Source organism: Cucurbita maxima, unplaced genomic scaffold, assembly GCF_002738345.1.
Source record: "Cucurbita maxima cultivar Rimu unplaced genomic scaffold, Cmax_1.0 Cma_Scf00012, whole genome shotgun sequence".
Lineage (NCBI taxonomy): Eukaryota > Viridiplantae > Streptophyta > Magnoliopsida > Cucurbitales > Cucurbitaceae > Cucurbita > Cucurbita maxima.
This window is the reverse complement of record NW_019272028.1, coordinates 97,765-114,344: the sequence shown is the minus strand read 5'-3', so window position 1 is coordinate 114,344 and position 16,580 is coordinate 97,765. Positions and strand designations below refer to the sequence as shown.

At 36.2% G+C, this 16,580-nt stretch overlaps 2 protein-coding genes across 2 annotated transcripts; both read left to right on the top strand.

Annotated features, from left to right (window-relative positions):
- The first annotated feature begins 1,234 nt into the window (after nt 1-1,234).
- On the top strand, nt 1,235-14,277 carry LOC111487449 (dynamin-2A-like). Its single transcript, XM_023134853.1, has 22 exons — nt 1,235-1,630; nt 2,615-2,665; nt 2,785-2,905; nt 3,299-3,391; nt 3,743-3,804; nt 5,731-5,848; nt 6,196-6,538; nt 7,107-7,254; nt 8,108-8,209; nt 8,335-8,454; nt 8,782-8,865; nt 9,020-9,147; nt 9,354-9,438; nt 9,576-9,699; nt 10,109-10,185; nt 10,994-11,050; nt 12,104-12,245; nt 12,536-12,687; nt 12,900-13,013; nt 13,120-13,187; nt 13,310-13,479; nt 13,614-14,277. The coding sequence occupies exons 1-22, from the start codon at nt 1,469-1,471 to the stop codon at nt 13,847-13,849; spliced, it is 2,757 nt and encodes a 918-aa protein (XP_022990621.1). The 5' UTR covers nt 1,235-1,468; the 3' UTR covers nt 13,850-14,277.
- Nucleotides 14,278-14,505: 228 nt separating this feature from the next.
- On the top strand, nt 14,506-16,229 carry LOC111487450 (probable leucine-rich repeat receptor-like protein kinase At1g35710). Its single transcript, XM_023134854.1, has one exon. It carries the CDS (start codon nt 14,650-14,652, stop codon nt 16,069-16,071), a length of 1,422 nt encoding a protein of 473 aa, XP_022990622.1. The 5' UTR covers nt 14,506-14,649; the 3' UTR covers nt 16,072-16,229.
- Nucleotides 16,230-16,580: the final 351 nt, after the last annotated feature.

The following is a 16,580-nucleotide window of genomic DNA, read 5'->3' as shown; positions in this document are numbered from 1 at the left end:
CGGCAGCAACACTATTTCAAGAGTAAATATGACATTAAACTTAATATTATAATTTCAATCTTTAAAATTAATTTTCACATAACTCGTTGACGAAAAACTAATCATTTATATTATTTGTAATATATCTACTATTAAACGTGTGTAGATTGAACATAAATATACTTTATTCATAGTCGATGATTTTCATATATATATGAGAGTGTCTTCAACAAATCTGATATTGTCTTATCTCTGATAATGTTGAGCACCGTGTTTTTGGACAACGTCAACCAAATTAACTTTAGAACTTAATGATCTCCATAACCTAACCATTGATTCTCACGAATGAGACGGTAATTGACAAAGATGTTGATGGTTGAGATCTAGCAAGTAAGCCTACGACAAAAATCGTCAAAGAGCTTGGAATGGCAAGCCATGAATATGAAGTTGCTGCCATGAATAAATATGATCAACGACCAAGATTTAGATGTTATTGATTCATATCTAAGAGTGTAGAGACGAAACCAGAGGTTGCAGGAGGTATTGATGTTGAAATCAGAGAGGAAGGGGACTGAAGTCGAAGAAATTGGCGAAGGTACGATTGAATGAAAATCGAGCCATAATCATTAGTAGAGTATGAGTTGAGTATTTAATTTTATTTAATTGGGTAAATTTGTTATTTAAATTTAAAAAGTAGTCTTCAAAATTTAAAAAATAATTCTAAATGATGATCGAGTAAAGTTGACTAACAAAAAGAAAAAATAATAATAAAATAACCTCCACATAATTAAGGTGTAAATTTTAATTATGTGGCATTATTTATTAATTTTATAATATTTAGTAAAAAGGACATTCTCTTAGAAAGCTTAAACAAGAAGATTCAAGTGTGAAATAGGACAGGGAAGGAGGGATTGCCTCTGTTTTGGACATCGAAATCCGTAGTATTCTTGGCCTCAACATTTCACCAACCGAAGGAACAAAAATAAATTCATTATAATTTATAAAATTAAACAATTATTTGATCCGTTGATTTACAAACACAATCCAGACATTAATTAAAAAATTAAAATTAAAATTTATTTGTGAAGAGCCGAAGAGATCTTGTCCGGAAAAGGATAAGGAAAAGGAAAAAGAAAGGAAAAGAAAAAAAGAATCCTAAGAGTTATGCTAATCTCATGGGAAATACGTAAAATAAAATTTAATTTAAGGGTGAAAAAAATAAAATAATAAACGAGGGAAAACTGAGAAGCGATCAAATTGTTGTTAGAATTATAAGACAGTGGAGAAAGTTGAGAGGGAACTCTTCGATTTTCTCTGATTTTCGAACCAAGGGAAAGGAGCAACAGTAATATCGTCGTTTTTTTTTCTGATTTTCTGGATGAATTGTGCTCAGAGATCTATATTGTCACGGGATTCCAATTGAATCGATCCACCTTTGAGTTAGATCCAACTGTGTTATCACCTTCTGTCTCTCATTTCTCATCCTACAATGGATTCAATGGAGGCTATCGAGGAGTTGGCGCAGCTGTCGGACTCGATGCGGCAAGCTGCGGCTTTGCTTGCCGATGAGGATGTCGACGTAACTTCCACCTCCACTGCTTCCTCTCGCAGGCCTTCCACTTTCCTCAACGTCGTGGCCTTGGGGAATGTGGTAACTTCTCATCCGTTCGGATTCGTTATCGAATTACATTTTCTAGTTTCGGCATCTCTTTACCATTTTCCCATGCGTTGTTCGTTGAATTCACGTAAATTTCACTTGAAGTGTCGGATCATATCTGAATTGAATCTTAGAAATTCCGAAACTCATTAAATTTTTAGAAACGTGCAGCTTCAGTTATTGAGATTGACGTATGATTATAATTGGAAGGAGGTGTACTACTTCCTGGTGATCGGAACACCTGCATTATTGCAAGGCCATTCGACGTTTGTATCTGTTTCCATGAGATTGGGATGATGGATTGATATATCGATCTACTTATTCTGTATCGACCATGTAGCTATTGAAAACGCGTTGATATGTTTCACGGCACCAGCATTTCTAGTTTGCCAGGCCACTTTGAGAAGCGATGAAATTACCTCTGCTTCGATAAACTTAGATTGTCTACCAGGTTGCTCGGTAGTGTTATACTTTAGAGATCAGGTCACTTGCGATGTACTTGTTTCTGGACCATTCTATATGTCTCTAAGTTTTTTTGTCTGGTTGAAGGCATATAAGTGTAGAGTCAGAAACTTCCTGAAGAATAAAGCAAATATTCAGTCGATGAATGAGTGATAGTGCTGAAGCAGTTCACATAAATATGGAAATAAATTTGGCATGGAGTTTCAACCATCACTTGAAACTGAATTGACCGTGGATACTGTGGTCGCTTTATCATGATTCTATGGTTATAGTGTTATAATCTCAACATTAATAAATTTTATGGTGATTTTCTGCTGTTAAAAACATTGGAAGGAGAAATCCAGTACCTTCTTAACTGAACTTCTGAATTATTAATTGGAAAGGGACGGAAAAACAAGAAGCCTACGGTTTTTATTGCTTTTTGCTACCGAAGTGTTAATGCACAATCATGAAAACTCTAGCACCTTACCATCTAAGAAATAGTATGGGTCCTGATTTTTTTTTTTCTTTTTTCAGGGTGCTGGTAAATCTGCTGTTTTAAATAGTTTGATTGGACATCCTGTTTTGGTAAGTTGGATTTCAAATGTTCTCATAACCTACATTTGAGTTTCTAAATATACTGCTACGCAATTGTCAACATTAGGACCGTCACTTTATGAGTTTGTATCCTTTTTTTTTTGGGCCAGCCAACTGGTGAAAATGGTGCTACTAGAGCTCCCATAAGCATTGATTTACAGAGGGATAGCTCATTGAGCAGCAAATCAATTATCTTGCAGATTGACAATAAGTCTCAGCAAGTTTCTGCAAGTAAGTGACTTTAATGGATACTCTCCTTACTTTTATCCACGTGTTACAACTTTGTGCTGATGCTTGATGGATGGTTAAGTATTTCTACAAAATTTAACTGTTATATTAATTCCCTTTCTTACTTTTCTATAAACATTATTTTCTAATTGAATTTGTTTTAATAAAAAATAGAGCTTCTCTTTAAGTTATTAATGTCAATTGGTGACATATCTTTCATCCGGTCTTTTGCCTCTTTCATGTTCTAGAAAATGACCATTTAACATTTTGTAAACTGATAGTAATTGATGGTAATTCTTCAGCATTCTAATTCTTTTTTTTGTTTGTATAGCATGTTCAACTAACCCATATCTCTCTGCTTATGTTTTCTTCCTCATTTTTCCTGTATTTATGCAGGTGCTTTGCGGCACTCTCTACAGGACAGATTAAGTAAAGGTTCCTCTGGCAAGAGCCGGGATGAAATCTATTTGAAGCTTCGCACTAGTACAGGTAACTCTGAGTCCATGATCAGAGGCCGACAATTTCTCTAATTTAACAAGGTTGTATTTTCATGTGCTCTTCGTGAGAGAGTATCACATAAACAGTGTACAAGTACTGAGCAGAAATAAGATCAGCAGTAGTTAGGAAGTACTTCCACATATGGTAGATCAGTGATGGACACTGGCGTATGCATTATAGTATAACACAGTATAACAGTTATTCTTCTCACGTCCACAAAGTTTGAATGGTGGGAGAAATACATTTTTAGTCCCTATGTCTTGTGTATAGTTTCCATTTAGTCCCTATGTTTTGATGCTTTAGTTTAAATTATTTAATTGAGTTTACAACTCGTTCTCTCAGCACCTCCATTGAAATTGATTGATTTACCTGGGCTTGATCAGCGGAGCGTGAGTGAATCAATGGTAAGCACAAATTACCATTTGAGTAGTAGTCATTTATTGATCCTTTTTATTTCTTATTCCTTCCTTTGTACATTTAGCGATAGAATGAATTCTTTGATAATTATTAATTTCCAACGGTGCAACCCTAAGGCTGGGGGATAGTGGTAAAACTTTAAAATAAAATACATAAACTATGGTTTTTTTTAAAAGAAAGTTACACTGAATGTCAAATGTGGAGAATTTAATTATAAAGTTAACTCAAGTATATCCTTCTTTTTCTGTAATTCAAGTAGGAACACATTTCATTAATGATGTGATGATTACAAAATAATAGATGAGGTTCTATAAAGGAAAATTACAAAAAACTCTTCTGCTTGCTTATCTGAGAAAATCGAGCGTTCCACTCCTTCCAAATGCTCCAATGAAATTTTCCCAAAGAATCTTCTTATCATTCTTGAAAGGATGATAAGTGAGGACATAGGAGAGAAAGGAGAGAGTTTCCCCTGGAAAAGCTGTATTACCTCCCCAAAGTTTCTAACATCAAATGTTCCAAAAAGCAGCAGCTAAAGGGCATTTTTGATAGTAAGGATCTGTGATTCAGCATTCTTGTAATAAAGAGGTCAGCAATTTGGGGAGAGATAGAACCATGGTATTGTAGCCAATCTCGAGTATTAATGAGCTGAGTAGGTAGTCAATTCCATAATCAAGTTGAAACTAGAGTGCTTATCTGAGAAAATCTAGCGTTGCACTCCTTCCAACTTCTCCAATGAAATTTTCCCTAATAATCTTCTTATCATTCCTGAAAGGATGATACGTGAGGATTTAGGAGAGAGAAGAGAATTTCCCCCAAAAAAGCTGTATTACCACCCAAAGTTTGTAACATCTTGTTCCAAAAAGCAGCAGATAAAGGGCTGTTTTTTATAATATGGGTCTGTGGTTCAGCATTCTTGTATTTACACCACAAAAGAGCTGAGTAGGTAGTAAATTCCATATTCAAGTTGAAACTAGATTGCTTATCTGAGAAAATCGATGATCCCAAGGCCTCCTTTGATAATTGCCTTTTTACTCGTGATCCATTTTAGAGGATGAAAACCAGAACCATCTTTGTTGCCTTTCCAGAGGAATGTCCTGAAAATCCTTTCAATAAGATTCTGCCACTTCTGATGGAATAAGAAAAAGTGGATATAATTTGATAATTTTCTTAAATGTTGCAATCTTAACAATATTCTCTCTCTCTCTCTCTTTTTTTGGTTGACTTCATTATTAAATTTTCCTAGGTCCTGTGATTTTTTAAAATTGCATTAGAAAACAATTTGCATTATTTATGATTAGAGTTATTAAGCATATGCCTCACTTGTTTATTGTTTTTAGGAAAAAAGGGAGAATCATTAAATGAAAAATAATTCACTAATGTTCTTGGAGGATGAGAAATTCTTAGGGAACTTGTTATAGCATAAAGGTGATTTTCCTTCCTTGAGTTTTCTGTTTAAGAGGGAGTCATTTATTGGAGGGAAAACTGCCAAAGAATGAAACAAAGTGAAAAAGAAAAAAGAAAAAAGAAAAAAAATCGTTGGGCTTGGACAGTGTCATGCTCAGCTCAAAGGCTAGGAAATGCAATTATTGGACAGAGGTTCATTTAAAGCTAATGGGTAACTTGTAAACAATAGTATATAATTAAGTTAATAAATTAGGTAAGTCAGAGAGCTCTTCTTACTCCCAACTAGTGTTGAAAATGTTATTCATTAATTTTTAAGTAATGATATATCATAAATGATAAATCGGTGAAATACCTCCTACAATATACCATGTGTGATCATTGGAAGGCAATACACATTTTGATTGGTGATATAACAATTCTGAAACAAAATGCCCCTGGGTCACTATTGGTTTTGGTTACTTTTCTGTTTGATCAAGCAATTTGAGTGATTGATAGTTATTATTTTGTAGATTAGTGAATATGCTGAGCACAATGATGCCATTTTGCTAGTCATTGTGCCTGCCTCTCAAGCAGTTGAGATTGCTTCAACTCGTGCACTCAGACTGGCAAAGGAATATGACAGTGAAGGTAAATTTCATTACCAGGGCATATTAAAACGTATATGTAGTTTTGATTGCATATACATTATAGGGCAGGGAGGAGATAATTTTATTTTCTTTAGGCCTGTAGCTGTCATAAATCGTGTAACTATTCATTTTACTATTGGTTTGGAATGTAGGCATGTGAGAGTTAGCTACCTCTTGTTCTGGATGCACCTTTGTCATTCCATACTCTATTTTTCTTTCTCCTTTTTATTTGTACGTCAACTAACATTTTTTTTTGTGGTTGGGTCTTAACTACCTCTGAATGAAATATCTCCAACTTTGTTGTTAATTATTTTGTTGTTAAAATGAAGAATATCATGTTGATTGCAGGGACTAGAACTATTGGGATAATTAGTAAAATAGATCAAGCTGCTTCGGATCAGAAATCGCTGGCTGCTGTTCAGGCTCTATTATTAAATCAAGGACCTTCAAGGGCTTCAGATGTACCGTGGATTGCTTTAATTGGTCAATCTGTTTCAATTGCTTCTGCACAGTCTGGAGCTGTTGGCTCTGAAAATTCTTTGGAAACTGCCTGGAGGGCCGAGAGCGAAAGTCTGAAATCCATACTGACTGGAGCCCCACAGAGTAAACTGGGAAGAAATGCTTTGGTGGATGCTTTGGCTCATCAAATTCGGAACCGTATTAAACTCAGACTTCCCAACCTATTATCAGGGTAATTCTTTTAGGTGCTACCTTACAAATGTATTCTTTAACCACAAGCTTTTAAATTGCTTATATATGCAATCAATCATATCGATGTAAGTAATGTCAAAATTTTCCCATTAAATTTGATCAAATTCCAGTTGCATGACTAGGTCATATTACTTTGTATTTATTATTTTATGTCAATGATTTTCTGTTTTTATATTAAAGAACGAACATCCAACTCAGAATCTTTTGAAGCTATAAGGAATTTTGGATCTTGGTAAGGTTTGCATGTCTAAAGGTGGCTTAGCTTGTAATTGACTTTTGTAAGTTTCAACTTTGTTGGGTCTTTTTCAAAATATCAATAACAATAACAATAAAAATAAAAATAATATTGAAAAAATAATTTTGTGACAAATAATATTTAGTTTAAAATTTGACAATGTAGTCTTGGGTTATTAAGTTGAAGAATGTGAGCGACAGATCAATAAATGTATGATATAATTTGTATCTGATCTTCCTCCATGGGATTTTTGTGTACTTCTCTGTTAACTGGCTTCCTAGATTTTGTTCACTTCTTAATCACTATATGCTAGGTTACAAGGAAAGTCTCAGATTGTTCAAGATGAGTTATCAAAGTTTGGTGATCAAACGTCGGAAAGTGCTGAAGGGACAAGAGCTGTAGCCTTGCAACTCTGCCGTGAATTTGAGGATAAGTTTCTTCAGCATATTGCAACTGGTGAGGTGAGTGATAATATGGTTTTATACTTGGTTCTCTTTAATTTCACTGGTGGAGATCCATATCTGGCTATTTTATTAATATACATGTTAATTTCATTCTTGTTGCAGCTCCAACTTAACACAATTGGCAATATTAACCTTTTTTTGTGTCCATGTGATGCGAATTTTCCTAGTCCCTAAAGGCTCATGTTAACGGACAAGAAAATAGGTGGAAAAACATCAGACTTCCCGTTCTGAATGAACTTGGAAACTAGGATGTAATTAGTTTAACTTCACGCATTAAAGCGAACTTTATTTAATGAAAACATTTACAGACTACCGAACTTAATCATGAAATTAAAATTAAAATTTCTATGTTTAGTACGTATCTCTCTTAAGTAACGGAACACTAAACTGTGCATTTTTTTATAAATTTTTTATATGCAGTAAGAAGCTGGTAAGATACTCCTTACCTTCTTGAATTAAAATTAAAATTAAATTAAATGCTTAATAGAAATTGTTGAAAGTAGTTTGTATTATTTATAAAAGCATTCATGGAAAATATTTCTAATTTTAAAAATATCTCAATAATTAATCTTTTCCTTTTCTGTTTTTGTTTCATTTGGCTGTGTTTCATCCAAAAATTTTGTTAATTAAAGAAAGAGAAAAAGGAAATCCCAAGCTTAGTGTCATTTCTAGTCCAATATAGTTGTCAGTTTCTTCCTTTCATTTAGTCTGGTTGACAACCTATAAACGTATTCTTATAATATAAAGTAACGGTGGAGTCTGAATGATTATTCCGGTTCATACATCAAAGTGGTGCAACAATTCCTTTGGTTTGTGGGTTTCAGTTGCTCACGATAATTTTCAATTTTAGGGTGCTGGTTGGAAAATTGTTGCTAGTTTTGAGGGAAACTTTCCAAATAGAATCAAGCAGCTCCCAATCGACAGACATTTTGACATTAACAATGTGAAAAGGGTACGTTTTTTATGCCTCCTCTTCTCACCACTCTGTTCTTGTGACGTTGAATTTTTTGTTTTGCGTTCAGATTATCTCTATGTTTTGCAACTTTTACTTATTGTCTTTTGATTATTTTGAAACAGATTGTGTTAGAAGCTGATGGTTATCAACCATATTTGATATCCCCTGAAAAGGGTTTGCGATCTCTAATAAAAGGTGTTTTAGAGCTTGCAAAAGAACCATCACGTCTCTGTGTTGACGAGGTAAAACTTGCTGGGCTTTGTTTCTTCATTTGGTTGGTCCTTTTCCCTCTAAAGACGAAGTTCAATTCTTATGTCTAGTGCAAAATTTTAGATATTTGCATGTTTAAAGTTTGTATCACTGTCATCTTTTTTGCACTTTCATTGTTTATAGGGATTGAATTGCTCACCTGAGATTAACAGTCTTTTTCCTTGAAAACAAATGTACAAATTTGTTTTCGTTGACCTTGCCAAATATGTAAAAAGGCACCTACTCATCATTATGTACTTCATCTTTTAGTTTATTTAATCTGCTACTTATGGAGTTCTTGCATGGCTGATAAAAAAAAGGTCCATCGTGTTCTAGTGGATATAGTTTCTGCTGCTGCAAATTCTACACCAGGTCTGGGAAGATACCCGCCTTTCAAAAGAGAGGTATCACTAACAAATTTCTCTAGTTTCTAATGTCATATTACTCCCTATTTCTCGAGAAGAGAAAATGGTATATGCATGTAGCATGATCAAGACAGTGTCAAATCGTTTGGCCTAGGGGCTCTAAAAATTTAAAATTTTATCAACTTTCTTGAAGATTGTGGCCATTGCGAGTGCTGCATTAGATGGATTTAAGAACGAAGCGAAGAAAATGGTAGTTGCACTTGTTGACATGGAGAGAGCTTTTGTGCCTCCACAACATTTTATTCGATTGGTACAAAGGAGGTACTTTTAATATGTTATTTAGCTTGTTTATTAATTTCTTCACCTAGTAAACAGTAATGTTATTGAAGATTAAAAGAGTGGATAACTAACCAACCTTCCCCTAGTTTTTCCTCAATTCACATAGTTCAAATTTAACGTTGAAAGTTCATTTTATAGCCATTTATTTTCCTTATAACATTTTTATAAGTGTACTCTGCATGAGTTAGGATGGAGAGGCAGCGTCGAGAGGAGGAGGTGAAACACAAATCATCAAAGAAAGGTCACGAGGCAGAGCAAGCAATATTAAACAGGGTATCTGTTCTTGTATGATTCAAGTGACAGAAAATTGATATAAAATTTGATTTTCTATCATTTTTTCACGCCGTGCTTACCATAAGCATCTTATTTCTTTTTCCTTTTTCTTTCTCTTTGATATTATTTTGGGTCAGGCAACTAGTCCTCAAACAAGTGGAAGCCTGAAATCGATGAAGGAAAAACCAGGCAAAGAGGACAAAGAAGTACAGGAAACTTCTAGTTTGAAGACTGCTGGTCCAGAAGGGGAAATAACAGCAGGTATGTAATTTTCAAATTGCAAGTAGACTTCTCTGTTTGCTCTCTTGTGCAACTGATGCTCGTTAACTTGTAATTTTCTTAATCCATCACGACATCTTATCCTGTGGTGAACATTTTGTTGGCCGTTAGCCTTAAAAGCTCTTTTTGAATATATAGCTTCTTGTTGGAATAGTCTCTGTCAGATAATCGTTTACTTCTCATTTGAATAGTGTCTGTCAGATAATCTTTTGTCTGGATAAACTTTTCATCCTTTTTATTGTAAGTTTGAATTTAAAATCTAAGAATTGGATTGGATGTTGAAGGTTTACATTATTGGATGACTAGAATATTGGAGTCTGGTTCTTGTAACGGTGTCTGTGTTGGTTACTAAGACTACCCCAGTTAACTTTGGAACTTTCAAATATTCTAGGTTTTCTGTTGAAGAAAAGCGCTAAAACAAATGGATGGAGTAGAAGATGGTTTGTTCTGAATGAAAAGACGGGAAAGGTATTGTGTCATTGTGTTCGATCATTTCCATTTGCTATTATGTGAAAGTCTGATGGCTAAAGAATGTTCATGGTGGATTTCTCTTTTTCATCATTCTGTTGGACATGTGTGCATATATATTATTATTAAAAATAAATAAATGTGCGTGTAGTTGTAGTTTATGGAATATTATCATCAAGTACTAGGCAAGTCGTATCAATGGAATATTATCATCAAGTACTAGGCAAGTCGTATCAATATAAAGTTCCAATAACAATTTCCCTCTCGTTATGCTTACTACGCAGTAGCTGAACAAGTTAGGTGATAATGTTTTATTAATCTGCACATGCTTTAATTTCCTCTTTTAATCTGTTTTTTTTTTTCAATCCTTTGGAGGAGTTTGGATCTTTTGAATATTAGTCTATTTTCATTTCTTCAATTAAAAGCTTTGTTTCTTGTTTTAAAAAGAATTGATTTATCTGCAAAGGAATGTCCTGATATTCTGATAAAGATGTGCTAGTACTATATTAGGTTCTTCATCTTCTACTTGTATCTCTCATTCTGTTGCTTCACGTTTGAGAAATTTTGTGGGTACTCAACCACTTCGGAATTGCGTTGAATATTCAAGATGTGCTTGATGCTTGTAGATGTATTCTATACTACGTTTTTAGATCTCTTCCTGCATTAGTATGTCTAATTTGTAATCTAAGCTGAATTACAAAAGGGAATCCGTGTACTTTCTTGTGTAACCATTGCTTGATTTTCTGTCCTTTCTTCATCTAACCTGTGCTAGAAGAATAGTTCTTACAATTTGTCCTTTCTTATTCAGCTTGGTTACACAAAGAAGCAAGAGGAGAGGCATTTCCGTGGTGTGATCACTTTGGAGGTATGAAGAAGTGGTATAGAGATTGTCAAGTTCTTCTAGTTGTGATTATGTTAATTTTCAAATGACACAATCTTTACTAACACATTTTTTTGTTGCGAAACTCCAATTTTCGTTGAGCTCTCACAGTTCAATGAGCACATGTGCATATAACTATTGAAGCTCAAAATTTTAAACCTATTTTCTCCCGACCTAAAGTATGTGCTAGTGATCAAGAAGAACCACGTAAATAATAAAAGGTTTAGAGGGAATGAGTTCAAGCCATAGTAGTCATCTACCTAGAATTTAATATCCTATAATTTACCTTAACAAACAAATGCATTAGGGTTAGACAGTTGTCTCGTGAGAATATTCAAGGTATGTACAAACTAGTTCAAATACTCACTCATATGAAAAAAATAATAATAATAATAAAAGAATATATATATATATCTATATATATATATATATATATATATAATCAAAAGGACCTATAGAGAGTTTGAGATATATATATATAATCAATAGGACCTATAGAGAGTTTGAGAGAGACTCTAGTGATTTGTGGTCCCTCTATCTTTCTCTTTGGGCGTTGGTGACACATTTGTTTTGTTATTATTCTGTAAACCTTCTGTGGGTTTGGTTTTTTATATGCCTTTGTTTTCTTTCATTTGTATGCCTTTCTTTTGTTATGGTTGTGGTTGTCTTTACTAAAATTGTCTTAGAAAATCACCTTTTATAATAAAATATTCAAACTATGGTATCTTTTGCTGATAACATTATTTTTTAGGATATCACAATGTGTACATATATTTCAACTTTTATTAATGAAATGAAAGAGCATAACAAACAGGGCAGAGTCAGGAATTCATTAGCAAAGGCAAATCTAGCCAAGTTACAAAAGTTCTTCCTAGTTATAGTTATCATAGAGCGAATTATATGTACAAAAAGGGAAGTCCCCTTTGACCATGCCTATAATCTTTTCCTACGTCCTTGAAAACTATAATTTCTTTCTAGCCAAAGCTGCCAAATTATGGTTGAGTTGCCATGTTGACTCTCTTATAAATAATTTTGCAGGAATGTAATGTTGAAGAGACTTCAGATGAGGAAGAAGCTCCTTCAAAGGGTTTGAAGGATAAGAAATCTAATGGACCAGATTCTGGAAAAGGTCTTATGTTCAAGATCACGAGCAAGGTTGCATATAAAACTGTTCTTAAAGGTTTGTTATCTGTTAATTGTTCCAGTGGTTTGGCAATGGGCAGCGGATCCTTCTATCTTGTTATGCCACATTTTGTTCTATTTAGATAAATACTTTTTCACCCTAAGAGGGAAATACAAGAGGGGAAGTTGAAAGGTGAAACGTCCTATAGAACTCTCTAATGGGTATTGATCCATGCTTACTAATCGCAATTTTGTCCCAAAGAGCCTGCCTTTCCTTGGAGAATATCCATTGCAATTACGTCTATGTTAACTTGTTGTGTTACAACTGGTTCGTTTTTCTCGTTTCAGCACACAATGCTGTTCTCTTGAAGGCAGAAAGTATGGCTGACAAGGTTGAATGGATGAATAAGATAGGTAATGTTATTCAACCTTCCAGAGGACAGATGAAGGGTCCTGATAGTGGTCTTCCCATGCGGCAGAGTTTTTCAGATGGTTCTCTTGTGAGTTACCAACTTGCATTCGTTTCTTTGTAGCAAGTTTTTGGATGATCACGACTTCTTCTGTGTTCTGTGAACCCATCATGCTACCAATTTTTAGCTTCACAAAATCTTGTTTATAGTTGACATCATCCATTTTTTCTTATTATACATCATGTAACTGTTAATTTTGAAAAACAAGCGATTACTTATTAACTTGATTTCACTTGATTAAGGATATGATGGCTAGAAAACCTGTTGATCCTGAAGAAGAACTACGGTGGATGTCCCAAGAAGTACGTGGTTATGTTGAAGCTGTTTTGAACAGTTTGGCTGCCAATGTCCCAAAAGTAAGCTTCAGAAAAATCACTTACACTGTTGATCAGTACGCCCCTCTTATGTCATATAATGGGTTTTAATTTTATACCTTGCTGGTTGATTGATTGAACTGAGCAGGCAGTTGTGCTCTGCCAAGTTGAGAAAGCCAAGGAAGATATGCTAAACCAGTTGTATAGTTCGATCAGGTTGAATCCACTTCTGCTTATTGTTTGCGACATTTGTTAATCTTTTGTATGATTGTGGCAGTTCTATGATCAGACCTAACATGTTAATGATTTAGAAAATAATTTTTGTTCTTTTTCGGTAGTGCTCAAAGCACACCAAGGATTGAGGAGCTTCTTCTCGAGGATCACAATGTAAAGAATAAGAGAGAGGTCTACCAAAAACAATCATCCCTTCTCTCTAAATTGCTACGTGAACTCAGCGTACATGACAACCGAGCGGCTGCAGCAGCCAACTGGTCTGACAACGGCGCAGGTATGCAATTAGAAACTTTCATTCATGCCGTTTCCTTTGTAAAGTTTACAAAGGCCTGATTCCATTCAGCTTGACTTATAACTTCGTTTCCATTAAGCTACCGTTTTTTAATAAACAAATGTTTGTCTTTGCAGAAAGCAGTCCGAGAACGAGTGTTCCATCATCAGGTGAAGATTGGAAATCTGCCTTTGATTCTGCAGCTAATGGTCCTGCCAACTATAATAGATCTTCATCCACTGGTCATAGTCGGCGTTACAGCGATTCAGATCAAAATGGGGATTCGAACTCACGTTCAAGTTCTAACAGTCGCCGTACTCCGAACCGGATGCCCCCTGCCCCACCGCCATCTTCGGGTTCAAAATACTTTTAGTTGGACTGAGTTTATACTATTTGACATTTTCTTATCTTCATCAGTATTTTTTGTCGGGTGACTCCAATGCACACCAGAGTTTGGGTACCCAGTCTTCTCATATTCATACGTCTCTACTGGTCCACTATCGGGGCAACTTGGAAACAAGGCTGGCGTGTACATAGAAATCAAAGTTCCTTTGGCTTCCTAGAGATCGGTCCTGCCCCGACTCCAAGTATCCTTGAAATTCACCAATGTATTTCTTCTCACATTTCTCTATTCATTTCTTAAGATTTTGTTTTCCTTCATTATTGTTTGCACCCATTTTTGGACACTAATGTATTATTTGTGTTGTGGTGATAGTGATCCCATCTAAAAAATGCACTCACTCTCCTTTGATAGCATTGTAACAAATGTGTACTTTATTAAAAATTGAGGAGACAAGTAAATCTCAAATGTTGTTTTTTTAATGGGGTTTATTACAGCCTAATTTCCTCCAGTTTGAAGTTCCAACATTCATTTACTTACACGCGCGCGCGCGTGACTGCAGATACTCTGGAACTTTCGCAGGTGGTCCGTGTGTCGAGTCATAAGGATTGCATGGCAAGCTGTGAGTTCCAAATCTTCCCTTCCGTCTTTTTGAAGCATTTATGGCGTCTTCAATTTTCTGGAAAAATGAATTTATTTATTAAAATTCTTCCGAAGAGTCAAAAACAGTGGCCGACGCACCACGTTCGCCACCTTCAACTTCAAGAAATGCGCCTCTTAATTTTCCCAATTCCCACGTTCCGCTTCATCTCCTAATAGCCCCAAACCCAACAATGAACTCCTCTCTTTTCCGCCTACCCTTTCCGCTCCTCTTCATCTTCATTTTCAACCTTGCCTCCGCCTGCCATGTCGGCGACCGAAATGCCCTTCTTGCTTTTAAATCCGCCATTACTGCCGATCCCTCTGGCCTTTTAAGCTCTTGGAAGTCCGCCGTCGACTGCTGCACTTGGGCCGGTGTCACTTGCTCGGTCCCCAACCGAGTCACCAGTCTCAGCCTCTATGGCCAACTCGACCACCCCAACGCCTTCCTCTCCGGCACCATCTCCAACTCTCTCTCCAACCTCCCTTACTTGGATTCCATCTACCTTGTCAACCTCCGAAACATTTCAGGTCCTTTTCCGCCTTCACTCTTCCAACTCCCCAAACTCCTCTTCATCTACATTGAAAACAACAAGCTTTCAGGCCAACTGCCAGCCGCTATCGGGAATATGAGCCAACTCGAGGCACTCAGTCTTGAAGGTAACAGGTTCACCGGTCCGATTCCGAGTTCAATTTCCAAATTGAATCGCTTGACTCAGCTCAAACTCGGTAGCAACCTTCTTACTGGCTCCATACCCATTGGAATCCAGCAGCTTAAAAGCCTGACGTTCCTCAGCCTCGAACGAAATCGATTCGCCGGTCCCCTTCCGGATTTTTGGGGCTCATTTCCGGAGTTGAGGATTCTCAGTCTTTCCCACAATAAACTCACCGGAAAAATTCCGCGCTCAATTTCAGCTCTGGCGGCGAAGCTCAGTTACTTACAGATAGGGCACAATTTGCTAAAAGGGAACATCCCTGATTTTCTCGGTACTTTTAGGGCACTGGATACCCTCGATCTCTCCTCCAATCACTTATCTGGAGTAGTGCCAAAAAGCTTCAGGAATTTGACGAAAATATTCAACCTCGATCTGTCTCGGAATTCGCTGGTGGATCCGTTCCCGGAGTTGTTCGTGAAAGGAATCGAGTCGCTAGATTTGTCGTACAACAAGTTTCACCTGGGGAAAATTCCGAAATGGGTGACGTCGTCGCCGATAATATACTCTCTGAAATTGGCGAAATGTGGGATCAAAATGAAGATGGAGGATTGGAAGCCGACCCAAACGTACTTCTACGATTACATCGATCTATCGGAGAATGAGATTAGGGGCAGTCCGGTGGGATTGTTGAACCGGACGGATTACTTGGTGGGATTTTGGGGCTCCGGAAACAAGTTGAATTTTAAGCTGCAAGATTTGAGGATAGTAAAGAGGTTGAAGTACTTGGATTTATCCAGAAATCAAGTGTCCGGTAAGGTCCCCGGTGCGGTGGTGGTTCTTGAGAAATTGAACGTCAGCTATAATCATCTGTGCGGCCCGATCCCGGCGACGAAGTTCCCGGCGACGTCGTTTTTAGGGAATGATTGCTTGTGTGGCCCGCCGCTGCCGCCCTGCAAATGAGAGGGCGCACTCCAGTCATGATGCGACCTCCCTGGTGGAACTCAGTTTATTCACGGAATGCGTTAGAGGCGCATTGAGATTAAGTGGGGGTCATGTATCAGAAGTCTAATCATGATGATACCCCAATTGTCTCAATAATAAAAATCTCTTTTTATTAATTACCCTGTTAACTAACTGAATTTTTAATGTCTCTCTAAGATCTCCAATAGCTAACAGAAGCATTTCTGACGAACACATCATAACTAGTTGAAACTTTTTGATAAGATTGACTTCCACTTTATTTATTTATTATTATTATTTTTTTTATAAATGAAATTAACTATCTCTACAAGTTAGGTGACATAGCTGTGAATGTTGCAAAAGTTCCAGTTCAGCCAAAACATGAACAAAAACACAATAATTGGGAGAGTAATGAGATCTGTAAACGTAATTAAATTTCAACTCAATACCTCCATCATATCATCGTCAAAGGAGCTTCTTGTTATGCCTTCTTTAAGCTCATGTTGCCA